The sequence below is a fragment of the Medicago truncatula genome, chromosome 7 (assembly GCF_003473485.1).
Source record: "Medicago truncatula cultivar Jemalong A17 chromosome 7, MtrunA17r5.0-ANR, whole genome shotgun sequence".
Classification (NCBI taxonomy): domain Eukaryota; kingdom Viridiplantae; phylum Streptophyta; class Magnoliopsida; order Fabales; family Fabaceae; genus Medicago; species Medicago truncatula.
This window is the reverse complement of record NC_053048.1, coordinates 38,730,625-38,743,811: the sequence shown is the minus strand read 5'-3', so window position 1 is coordinate 38,743,811 and position 13,187 is coordinate 38,730,625. Positions and strand designations below refer to the sequence as shown.

The window sequence follows — 13,187 nt, the reverse complement described above, 5'->3', positions numbered from 1 at the left end:
ATGGCAGACCCTTCAGCCATTTATGAGTTCCTCATGAAACAACAAACTTCATCATCACCATCACCACCACCACCAAGAACAACCAGAAGATCATCACAGCCACAACAACCTTCAAGAATTTTTCAGTGTCAATATTGTCACCGAAAATTCTACACTTCTCAAGCTCTTGGTGGTCACCAAAATGCTCACAAACAAGAAAGAGCTGCTGCTAGATCAAAAACCATCAACCTCAACACCACCAACAACAACAACAACGTTGTTCCTTTTTCACCACCACCACAGTCATATGTTTCTGAACAACATGAACAAGGTGGTTTCTTTCATCATTACCCTTATTGGCAACAAATGGAACCTATACAGTTTCAAACACCACAACAACATCATGTTGAAGCAGCAACAAACACTTTTCATCCTATGGTTCCTTGCAATGGTTATGCTTCTGGTTTTGGTGCTTCATCTTCCACTCCTCACTATGTTTTCTCCAACAATGCTGCTTCTGCTTCTACTTCTCCTCAGTTTGTTGATGCTTCTGACCATGTCAATCTTGATCTCACTCTTCACCTTTGAAAAAGTTTTCATTTTTTTAAGGTTTTTGTCTTTTGGTTTTTTTTTTTTACTACAAAAAAAAAAAAAAAACATTATCCTTTTCTGTTATGTTTGTTTTATGGGTCTTTATTAATTTTAGGTTTTGGGGTATAATTAGTGGTTAGTACTATGAGAAACTTGTTGGAAATAGAGAGGGTTTTCTCTCTCTCTCTTTTCTGTTATGGATTATGATGAAAGGAATCTTAGGGTTTAATTTTGTTCTTTAAGTGTTGAACTGTTCGGTTCAAATCTTATGCTGTATGTTACCAGATTTTGTTTTAACCTTAATTTTCTGTTCATGTTAATGTCATTTTGTTTATCTTTCTTTGTTGTTCATGTTTCTTTACTTCCACCACGTTAAGTTAGTTATGTTAACTGATGCATTTAAACACAAGAATTTTTATCTCTAGTATTCATTATGAGAAACTTTGTTGGTAATGGTAAAGAGGTAAATAACTTTTTGTGTGACCATTTTGTTGGTAGTTAAAAGAAATTTTGCATTTACTACATGTACTCCATTTGATTTGGAATCGTACTATAGTGTCTGTCAATTATTCTCATTTCACATGAACCATCAATCACTTTAATCATAAAAACAAATGTTGAACGTCCATCCATTTGTTTGGTTGATTGATTTTGATGGGATAGACTTAAGTTGAGTTAATCAATGAATATTCACTTGTCTCTCTTCTCAACCTATAGTAATTAATTTCCATTTTGGCATAAAAATTGGTAATCAAATTTTAATATAAAACATATGATGTGATTATGACAAGATGAAGCCCACGGTTTCAAATCATCAAGTGGTTTCCTACTCAGAAAGTGAATGTGATGAGACCTTTGGTATTTTGATCTTTATGCTATTTTTTAGTTTTGTTATTGTTGAAGCCTAAAGAAGGACCTTCTCAACGTATTTCATTTTTGTGCAATGGAGAAGATACTATAAATAGCTAGATAACAATGTTATTTCGAAACGACATATTCTAGCTTTTCTTTGGGACTCAACTTTATTCCAGCTTAATCCTTGCTATCAAACAAGTCACACGTTATATGTACAAACCTTAATATCCTAAAAATATTTAATCTCTACAACTTCTTCATATAGAGAAGAATAACACTTCTATAAGTACACTTGCCAGTTAATTTTACTAAGCGTGTTTAATTTAAGTGATTTTTAACATTCAAAAACAAATATAATTCATATACACACCCACGAAAGAAAATGCACAATAATGACCCTATAAAAAACCAATAAACCAGTGATATGAAAATAAATTTTAAACATTGCATATATTATGCATCATCGCTATCAACTGAGCTTAAGTTCATAGAGATAATGCACAATTCATATATTGAATTACACCCTTCTGTCAAGAATCAAAAAGTTAAGACTAAAAAAAAATTAAGCACAATTTAAAAAAAAAATATCAAATATAAAATTTAAAATTGGTCACTCTTTCTTGTATTATTTATCTTTGTACAAAATTTAAAACTCAAGCAACGTAACTATTCATGGAGTAATCTCGTCCTGTGAGGAATTTTAAATTTGAGCTTTTATTCATGTGTTGGTCCATTTAAAAGGCTCATGGTTGTCTCAATTCTATGTTGGAATGACCAAATGATCTAAATGATCACTCAACAAGCAATGTTTGTCTGCTTTCAGAAACGGTTGTCTCATTCTAGTTTTAGGTCATAAATTATGTTTCATACAAGCAATGATTAATTTATAACAGAATCACAAATAATTACATGCAGGTCAAGTTTGAATTTTATTGTTTAGCCAATTATTTTAGCAAAATAATGATCCCCCAGATGTCTGCTTTCAGAATCATCTACCAGTCTGGAACTAATTTTGTACAAACATAAATAACTAGAAAGAGTGACTAAAAGTTTTGGAAAATCATTATGGACTGAGTTTTCAACGATTTCTTAAAATATTAAAAAAATTCCATGAATTCAAACGAGAATTGAATTAAATGAAGCTTAAGAAGACTAGTTTCCATATTAAAAATTGATTTCCCAAATGTTGGTCTGAGTTCGAGAAATGGCAAAAAAAACAGTGACGAAATATCCATATAGGTTTCTTTGGGAGTTTCATGCTTTTCAACTCAAACATTAATCATCCAGACTAAAAACCAATGATAGGAAGTCTTGAATTAATTCCAAATACTTCTGGTGTATATGTGTCAAGAGACTAGAGACATATATAATTTCACTATGGTATTAGGGAATGATACACTGATACCTCCCTCCAACTTTACATGCTTCAAGATTCCATGGTCCAAGAATAAAAAATGACAAAAATTTACATACAACTTCAGCAGTTATGTTTCTTTCCCAATCATTCATTTTTTGCATTTGCTGCTTTTTAATTTAACCTATAGGAAGAACTGCACAATGATCCAACCTTCTATGAGCTATCATGCCTTCAGGGCAAAACCAATGCCTAAAAACTATGGGCAAATACAAAGTTTGCCTTTCTACCTAGGGAACTTTCTTGATCAAAATTATAAAATTACCAATTTTTGTACAAACCAATCAAATTTCAAATGTTGGAATATCAGATGTAAAACCATGTGTAGCTTGGTAGAATAACCGAGACACTATACTTCTGTAAGGATCGCTTTCTCGTTTCTCTTTTAAATAAGCAATACATCTCTCAACCTCAGATTGCACTTCAAGATATAATTCTTGAGAGTTCTCTCTGTCTTTAAGTTCCTGTTTCCTTCCTGTTAAACAATATCCCAATAAATTGTTGTTGGCAAAACAAACTTTACAACCACATTTCATGAGTATTCCTAGCAGTGAAATATATAAGCACGGACAAGGACATACCTGCTGTTTCAATTGGTTTTCCAAAATAATAGTAGAACCGGCCTGGAACTTTAGGCAAAATTCCAGGCATATGCACTTGTTGATTTGCCACCTCACCACTAGCACCAGTCCTAGATTTCACAATATACACGGGAAAAAAATAAAGCATGTGTATGGAGCATGACACATTAACAAAATGGAAAAGAAGAAAAGTAGAAATGTAGATGCGAAATGTTATGCCATTTCAAAAAAAAAAAAATACGAAACACTTGTTTCATGATTTGGTAATTTTGGTTGCTTTGACAATTTTGTATGAATTAACAAGTTATAAAAATAAATAGTATGAATCAACAAAAGAAAATTTAGATACCTCAACTGCATAGCCTCGTTTGTAAGTTTTTCTATTTCAGACTTAAAGTAAGGAATCTTCACCAAGTCATCATAATCAATCACAACCTGAAAAATCAATGTGCTATGCTGTTATTATGGTATTCAAATCCAGATTCAAGGCATCTGCAGATCTTGTGAAAATGAAATTCAAAGATGAACATTTTCACATTTTTTCTTCAATGGAAGTATTTTCAGAAACAATAACTTAGTAGAGGAAAAGGATTAGCTGAGTAAAGGGTGAAACTTACTTGGCCAAGATCATCTTCTCCAACAGCACCAAAAGGTACGATTTTGGCTCCAAATCTTGCTGCCATTCTGATAAACTCAGATTGTTCAGGCCAGAATAATTTGTATTCTTCACCCTGAAAATTATTATGATGGTCGAGATGTTAAATGACCCTGGTAGTGCATTTAAAATAAAGACAGAGATAATGTGCACCTTAAAAATAACCAAGTATTAAAATGGCCACACTTAATGTGTTAACTAAACAATGTCATCTGCTTTCATTTTTTATGCCTCACTTTCTTTTTTTAAACCACAGCTATTCCCGGTATCTTATATGTCACCCCAAACCACAGATATGTCATAATCCAGATCCATCAGACTCTGCCCGAAAAAAGTGCTCTAACTTCCAACATTATGCTATTAAATACCAAGGCTTTGATGCAGAAATCTTAAAAGACCCAGCATGATAATTCCAATATACTAAATACCTTCTCACAGTCAACTAATTTGTTTAGTTTTATGATTATGCTGGAAAGTAATATTCTTGCTCTCCAGCATTTGCAAGACCATTGACATTTTATGCCATTTCTTATATTTTGTCCTAAATGAATTATAAAATCAATAGTTATAACTGATAACTCGCCAAATTCATATAAATTTCACACGATCATTCAAAAATTCCTAACCCAGCTGACTACATTTAGGTGCAACTGTCCAAGACAAGTCTCAGAACATAGAAGTCAACTGAGCGAACTTGGGTTCCATGAGAAATACAAAACTCATAATAAAGAGCATACTTATTGGAATTTACCTTCCTATGAAGAGCCTCGCGCATCCCTCCAGGATATAACAGGACATGTGACTTGGAAGATAAAAGCTTAAAGAGGTTAGTTGGTGCTACAGGAACAGCACCCATAATTCTGAATGTGTCAAAAGAAGATATTTCTGGCAAACTCCCATTTTTCTGTCTCTTGAACATCATAGGATGTGCTATTCCTCTAACAAGGATATTTCTTTCATTATAAATTCGAGAAACCAAGGGAACTAATTCCAATCCTAGCAACATGTGGTACCCAACAAACAAAACAGGACCCTCTGAAGGAATTCCAGCAAGTCCCTTTACAATCGTTCCATCCTCCAAGGTTGAAAGCATTACAGCGCTTGTGACCGCATTAATCAATCTGGAGTATTTCAAGTTAAAGGTGGAAAATGTAAATTATTAGTTTGATTAGAGTACAATTCAATTAACTTAGAATAAACACAGATGAATTGAAAGATATTTTATGTCATCAATATATCATGCAACTCATCATGATAAGGTTTAGGTTATTTTTCTACCTGTTTGATTCTATTACTTCTTTGGCTTCATAAGGTGTAGGCGGTATGAAATCAGAAACATAGTCATGATACTTGCCACGGCGGTAGTAAGAAGCTCCCTTGAGGATGGTTACCAGGTCAATGCTGCCTTCCTGCAAGCAGTGAGCAAGGTGTCGTCATGTTAGGGTCTGTTAAAACGTGCAACTGATATTTGATATCAATTTTTCATCATATGGTGATGCATGCCTGAATGCTAACACAGACAAATGTGCCTGCATTTAAATAGAAATGGAGAAAACAATACCAGTAGTAGGAAATGTCCACTGTCATCAAATTTACGGAGCTCGCAATTAGGCAGTAATTTATGTAGTCTTTCACCTTCCTGTTGGCTAGGTAGTAATTGATCATTTCCACTGAAAGACATATGATAAGACAAATTTATTTTTCAGGAATCATACAATTGAAAAAGAAAACATGTTGTGTGCATGTGATAGTTGGCAAGACTAATAGACTATCCATCACGGAGTTCCATCATTCAAATTAACTTAATGAATAAATTTAGGTTACGTAAAAGCAATGTTTTTAAAAACAGGAATGGTCATTGACCCGGCAAGGTCATGGGGTCATTGGTCGAACCACGGGATCACTGGTTGAACCGGATGACTCGGTCGCATACCCCGTTCTGTATAACAATTTGTATATGTATTAAACTGGGTTGAACTGGATGACCCAGTCTTTAAAATTTTCTAAAAAAAATATGACACCTAAAAAATGTCAATAGTATTATTTAAATCATTATAATTCGCAAGTTCATTCTTCAAGTTCTAAATATAGTCATCACAAAATAAAATAGTACAACAAAAGAAACAAATTAGATATAAAAGAAATAAAAAGTTTGTGTAAGACAAATTTTAGGAAAAAATATTATTTATGACTTCATCATTCATCAATTAAAAGAACACAAAAAAAAAAAAAAAAAAAAAAACTAACAGAAGGTTTTTTCTTCTTAAATTCATCCTATTATTCAATATTCAATTTGTATATATACGAGTTCAACGTTTATTACATCCAAAAAGACATGAGGGTTTACAGGAAGAAAAAAAAAAAAAAGACGTGATGGTTATTATTAAAAAAAACTGTGAAGTTGTGTTCAAAAATCAAAACTTGAACAACTATATTTATTTAAAGGCATGCAAATCAAATAAAAAAAACTGTATCCTAGTGGCGAAAGCCTATTCACAGAATATGTGGGATGCGGGTTTGAACCATGCACCCACCATATTGGTTTTTTAGATTTATAATTACAATATAGTGCAAATGATAAGTTGAACCAAACTGGCCTGATTCTGGCTGGTCTAACCAGATATTGGCCGGTTTAAATGCATGGAGGGTCTAATATACTGACCGAACCAGTAATAGGTCCGGTTCCCGGTTGGACCGGTCAGTCAGTTTTTAAAACACTGTGCAAAAGCAATTGCAGTAAGGAATGGGAAATTCAATTTGGTTCATCATAATGTAGTTTTGTTTCTTCAGCAAACTGATTCCGCCACTTTCAAGATTATGACAAACCAAGTAGAATTTCCCATTCCTTACTTATGATGAAATGGTTTCCATCATAAAGATCATGATATAGAAGTAATGCAGTTATAATAAATTGTTTGTTGGCACTTAGCAATCTTTCTTTCCATTTCATCTACAAGCATTTCTGCTAACTAAGCGCAGACATAAAAAAAAAATACATGAATGCATATTAGGACTGATGTAACATGTACAATTTCAAAGAGAATGAACCTGCTGAGTATCAAAGTTTGAGCTTTGATAGCATAAAGACGTGAATTGGCATATTCAGATGCTGACTTAGACATCTTTAGTTTCCAGAGAAGTGTTTCTTTTGGTAATATGTCTGCAAGAACCTGTGAATTCAATCAACAGATTTTCAATATTGAAAATAAATGAAGTGAAAGTTCAAATAAGCACCAATAAGCCAGCCAGAGAAAAGAAAATGTAGTCACGTCCAACCATGTTCTTCAAAAGTCCAGTTAACACGATTCACATACTCAAAGCATAAAAAACAGTTAACAGTCACACACCACTCTGAAACTTACAGGAAGAGATGATGAGAAAGTAGTAAAGTCTCCAATTAGCTCTCTTGCTGTATTTTGTAGAGGAAGTCCTTTCACGAAGTTATCCAAAACCAGCCTCAGAGGCCCTCCTAATGTCACAAGAATAGTTGAAGGCATAAATGAGAAAGGACAGAATGCAAGCTCTAGAATATGATAAATAAACTCTAACTTAAAATTATCAAGTGCTTGAGGATACTGGAGTGGAAAGTTTAGCATAAGTCCCTAAAGAAAATGAAGTACTTGCTAATTTAATGAACTTAAAAACTATGTTTCACGAACAAATTAAATATGAGAAGAAGCAGCAAAAGTAAGGAAGTTTTGTTTCACTAGTTGTCACTTAAATATTGTATAGGAAAGAATGCAGAAAGGGAAAATGACAAAAAAGAATCAGAGACAGGCAAAAGGCTTGAAACATTTATTGGTAACAGAAGAAAATTAGATCCAAAACAATCTCATAAGACGTAAACCATGATGGATGAATTCCATGAAAGTAGGGATGCATGCACATAGTATTAGAACTACATGTAAATAACATATAATCCATTGACATGTCTTATTAACAGAGAAGTAAAGAACACAAGGGGTTATGCCTATCATTTCAAGCATTGAAAACAACCAGAAACTACAATTGACTAAGCTAAAGTTGCTCATTATTAAGACAACTGTCTGGTCATAGAAACAACCTACAAATGGAGCAGAAGGTGCATGATCCTTCGGTTAGGTGCTCTTCGAAATGTGGCTCAGCTTGGGTGTTGGGGTCTGGGAGTTTTATTTGGAGGGTGTTCTTTGTGGGTGAGTAGTGACGATGGGCGGTGGTTGATACCGTGTTTACAGTGCTTGTTTTTTTGGAGTTTGTTTTAGGTGGTTATGTGTTTTGGTGGGTTTATCTTCAGGGGTGTTTTTAGGTGGTTATGGTGTACCGTCTATATGCGGCACCATTTGTATCTTGTTTCGTCCATACCTTGCGTCTTGCGGGGATGGCGTTTAATAATATTTGCCGATTCAAAAAAAAAAAAAACCTACAAATGGAGCGTTTCCCAAGGTCCCCAGCATCAGCTTGTTTGTTTCAAGAGCAGTCCCTTTTCTAAACTAATTGCTGCTTTTCAGTTTTACGTAAACGATCTAATGCATTTGTTGTTTTCTAAATAATACTAAACAAAAAATTTAAGATGGAAACTAGACCCAAACGCACATGACACAGATCATGAAAAATAGTTCATATAAATAAACAAAAACTGCAAAGCAATATAAACAAACCTGCTGTCAAACTGAGAATGTTCGGCAAGGCAGGAGAGAGCGAGTCAGGCAAAGTTTCCAACAATGGTGTTACAAATTGTAACTGGGACCTGCTGAATGAGGTAGCTGCCAAATTAGATAGTCATGGTCAGATCAGGTACTTTGTGCGTCTTTTAAGACTTCAAATGATGTGCTGTTATAGCAAATTAACTTGAATAAATAATACAATATGGCTGCAGCTGATTCCTTGAAGTTCAAATAACTTTATTCATTTTTATGGTGGTGAATTTCCTTAGTTTAAAAACCTTGTACAATATAATCAGTTTTGGAACCAGTCAATCTTATCTACATCACTAAAAACTAAAAAGTTACCTGGGTTTGACAAAATTAGTACAAGATCAATATCACGGTTACGAGCTGCAACAGCCAGTGCAAGGCACCCTCCTAAAGATTCTCCAACAAGATATATGGGCCTATTTGGTGAACGTTCATATTCTGACCTAACTGTTCTCTCAACTAATTTCACAAGGTCTGCAACAGGGAAATAGACAAAACAATAAATTATGCTGGAATACACAACTGAAACAGGAAATCAAATTTTTTAAAATGCAAGGAAGATAGTGTGAAGGGGAAATGGATTCCATCCAGTGTACTTTTCACTGGTTTTTCATCCAGTTTTAATCACAACCATTAAAATTCTTCTCTCTCTTTTTTTATTTATTTTGAAGGCCAGTATTTGGCTGGAGAGACTCTCACGGGAAAGAATCCTCTCCTGTGTGATGGAGTTCAACATGAGCACTAAATATTGTATTGAGCTAATGGGAAAAAAAAAAGACCTGTAAATGATGTTCGATCCGCAACTGGAATATGCAAGCACCACACATCAAAAATCCTACAATCAAGAAAAGGGAACAAAAAAGTCATCCTTAATTACATGAGTTAATGATCAAATAAGAGAATCATCTGGCTAGAAGAAACTTGTCAAATAGGAGGTTCTATATTTCTCAAATCAAATGTCAAATTGGTGAGTGAAGTTAGGCCTTAAAATAAAATGAAATAAACACAAACCTTCCCAGTTTCTGATGATGTGAAATAAGTCCAAGTCCCAAGCCATCAATCCCTGTAAAGTTTGGAATGCAAGCAATTCATACAAAAAAAATAAAATTAGTAAGCTTGTTGCTTTATACCATGACACCAATAGATACTCTATTTTTTAGATTTGGCTCCTAAATAATCAGTAAAGGAAGGTCAAGAATTAACGCTTCAATCACTTATAATTTGTTATCAGAAACCGAGGCGTCTTATAATCTTAGAACACAATTTCTAGCATTGCATAAGATCAAGATGGCAACAACTCGGCTGGAGCATAACTATGCAGTGGAAAACAAATATATATAAAGAATCAAACTACTTTTGTAACATTTACCTTAGATCAAAACTTATTTTCTTAAGGTCTGGCCCGTCTCAAATAGGATTACCTATAATGGAGGAACCTATGTGTTACTAAAAAACACCGATTTTCTTTCATAAAGTTTTAAAGGAATTTGGAGCAATATTTCGAAGTTTATTTTTCTTTACAGAGCAATATTTCAAAGCTGATAACCATATATTTGACTTATTATTTAGTCATAAGAATATATATCTTCTATGATTTGAGTTCTTAGTTCATTAGCCATTTTAGTCTGTAATACATATCAAAAGTTTTGATATTCGTTGTCTTTATTTTGATCATCACTGGAAATAGTTTTTGTAACATTGTTGATTTTAGTACTTTGAAAAAGGATTATACAAGGACTAATTTCAACATAGATTAGTAGTAACACACGGTTTAATTCCATAAAACAAAATACACGAGTTAAAATCAAAATAATGATGATCAAAAGTAACCTTTCCACATTTCAAAAAGACAAAGGGTAACCTTCACTATATTAAGGGAGACAAACAATACAATAAAATTTATTTTTATGAAATCTCATATTATGGCTGTGTTTGGTAACACAAAAAAGTTAGCTTATAGATTGTTGGACTAACTTATAAGCTTGTTTTGATAAAATGAAATGTGTTTGGTAAAAAGCTTTTCTCACTAGCTTATAGCATTTTTTAAGAAGCTAATCCAAGTAGCTTTTTATACTTTCTTACCATTTTAACCTTTTCTTAATTTTATTTTATTTTATTATAATAAAAAAAAAAACTACCCACTATCTTCTTAAACTAACCATGTTTACCATGTATGACTTTTTAAATTTTCTTGTCCACTTATTTTTTTTTTTTTTTTTTTACTTTGCTTATAATTGATATAATATATAATTTTATGTAAAATTTATAATAAATAGTGAAGCAAGTTTAGTTAAATAAAATTCATAAAAATAAAATAAAAATTGTTAAATAAAAAAATTCGATTGAATTCATAAATACATTTATTATTTTGGAGATGAAAATAATTTGAAATATATTTAAATATTTAAAAATAAATGCGTTATGTAATAAAAATTATATATATGATATTAAAAGAATTAAACAAGCATGTTCTTTTATGTCATTTTATATTTATAGTCACTTCAACAACTAATTTTACCAAACACACCCATAATACTCATTAGTGAACGTCTGGTCTATGAAGATATTTATGCTTCTTTTCGCATACGTAAATATGAAATTCATGGCCTTTGATGTGTTTTCTTCATCATCTCTTTTTGTAGTCGTCTTAATCATGTCCAATAAAGCGATATTAAAGGGAAGTACTTTTAAAGGAAAAAAACAAATTAGGTGCCAGTTCAGATTAAATTTCTCCAGTTCATATTGTCAGTGATATTTACCGAACTAGGTTAATTCAATAATTCAAAAAAAACCTTAGTTCACTTCACGGTAAATCTGAATTATATTAATTTTGGTATTTGACTTTAATCAGTGGTAACCAAAAAAAAATTAATAGTAACCAAAAAAAATTTGACTTTAATCAGAGTGATCGATTTAAATTGATCCAGTTTTTCAAAAATGTTTCATTGATGCTTACGAGGATAACATGAGACGAAGAATTGATTTAAGTGATAAGAAACTTTCAATCTTTAATCTAGTGATTAAGAGTTTGATAATACCAAACGAAGATGAGAATTGTGTACCTATAATATCTATGAATTTAAATTTCTATAAAAAAAATTTAATGAATTTGAATAAAAAAAACTTCACATTTCATTAAAAAAATTAATACAATTTTAAGCTACATTGTCTTGAAAAAATAAATTTACTTTATAAATTTCAACTAGGGACCATTTTTATTTCAAGGTCAAATAACAATAATTTTTACAAGAACATACAATAAAATAGTTAAAAATGTAAACGTATATCTTTCCGGGTGAACTTATAATACAAAACGCGTGTGTGAATAACGGTGAACATTCAACAACAAAAACTAAAACAAAATGTAAAGGATGAAAACGAAATGGGAGCATTAAAAATTTCATTAATAGAATAATTAAGATTAATTAAACGGTAAAACAGAACTAACCCGGTAAGAAGAGCATAAGAGGAGAATTATCCAACCGCGAACCACACTCCGACGGCGAAAACCACCGCGGAGGTCCACCGTCAGCAACTCCGATAAACTCCTTCGCATGCTCAAAATATTCCTTCCAACCGGTCCGTCTCTCTTTCTCCTCATTCTCTTCCCAACGCTTCTCTGTCTCCACCGTACTTATTTCCTCTTCTCGTTTCGCCACCGTCATGGTTAATTTCTCCTCCGTTACGATTGTCGCCGGAACTCGGTCGACTGATATGGCGAAGCGCGGGGCCATTCTCAGAATCCGAGGTTTCCTGAGAAGCTGTGGCGGGTCGCGGCGGAAGAGAGGTGAAGAAACGCCGGTGAAAAAAGAAGCACCGGCGGACGGCATGGAGGAGAATTGGTTGTGGCGGGTCTGAAGTGAAAAGTGATCGTATCGTCCCAACAGCTAGCTAGCTAGCTAGCTATAAAGGAAGTGTATCTGTAATAAATGTTTTGGACTTTGATTCAACGATCAATTAATAAAATGAAAATGAAAATGTGTATACTAGTAAAGAATGTTTTTATAATTTTGAATGATGAAATGAAATATAAAAATGTGGTTGGTGGAGGAGAGTGAGTATTCGGGATTCGTGTATCCAGTATCTACCGCTGTTATGTTGTGCGTTGCCTAATGTCTCTGCGTTGCCACTTTTTTTTCCTATTAGAGACGTGTTATATCATTAGACATTTTTTCTGCTCCAATTTCAATTTTATGCCAAATTCAATCTTCGTTGATCAATGATTTTTAGTTTAACCAAAAGAAGAAGAAAAAATTACATTTTATATTGGTTGAATATGAAATTTAAATACTGGGTTGAATATGCGCTCAAACAAAAAAATATTGCGAAACTAAATTTTATATTGGTTTTGATATGAAGTAATTAGAATTTTGGCCTATGTCGAACAAAAACTATTGATCATGCGAGTTAAGGTACCTTAATTAAGGACTAAGCTTAAT

The 13,187-nt window shown here is 32.8% G+C and overlaps 2 protein-coding genes across 2 annotated transcripts; one reads left to right on the top strand and one right to left on the bottom strand.

The window, feature by feature from the left end:
* On the top strand, positions 1–567 carry LOC11440030 (zinc finger protein KNUCKLES). Its single transcript, XM_003624389.1, has one exon. It carries the CDS (start codon positions 1–3, stop codon positions 565–567), a length of 567 nt encoding a protein of 188 aa, XP_003624437.1.
* Positions 568–2,763: 2,196 nt separating this feature from the next.
* On the bottom strand, positions 2,764–12,833 carry LOC11438979 (acyltransferase-like protein At3g26840, chloroplastic). The gene is made up of 14 exons (XM_003624388.4): positions 12,197–12,833; positions 9,760–9,811; positions 9,528–9,583; positions 9,064–9,222; positions 8,713–8,817; positions 7,438–7,544; positions 7,124–7,245; positions 5,637–5,745; positions 5,354–5,484; positions 4,827–5,196; positions 4,038–4,151; positions 3,770–3,855; positions 3,421–3,530; positions 2,764–3,314 (listed from the first exon to the last, which is right to left on the bottom strand). Exons 1-14 carry the CDS (start codon positions 12,576–12,578, stop codon positions 3,124–3,126), a joined length of 2,094 nt encoding a protein of 697 aa, XP_003624436.1. The 5' UTR covers positions 12,579–12,833; the 3' UTR covers positions 2,764–3,123.
* Positions 12,834–13,187: the final 354 nt, after the last annotated feature.

Bases quoted from the DNA above. Each gene is read 5' to 3' on its own strand.
- LOC11440030 (XM_003624389.1), top strand. From the start codon at position 1: ATGGCAGACCCTTCAGCCATTTATGAGTTCCTCATGAAACAACAAACT.
- LOC11438979 (XM_003624388.4), bottom strand. From the start codon at position 12,578: ATGCCGTCCGCCGGTGCTTCTTTTTTCACCGGCGTTTCTTCACCTCTC. The intron at 7,545-8,712 runs GTTTGTTTATAT...TTGTGACATTAG, and splicing joins CATTCTCAGTTTGACAGCAG to GAGGGCCTCTGAGGCTGGTT. The intron at 5,197-5,353 runs GTAGAAAAATAA...GAAATACTCCAG, and splicing joins GAAGTAATAGAATCAAACAG to ATTGATTAATGCGGTCACAA.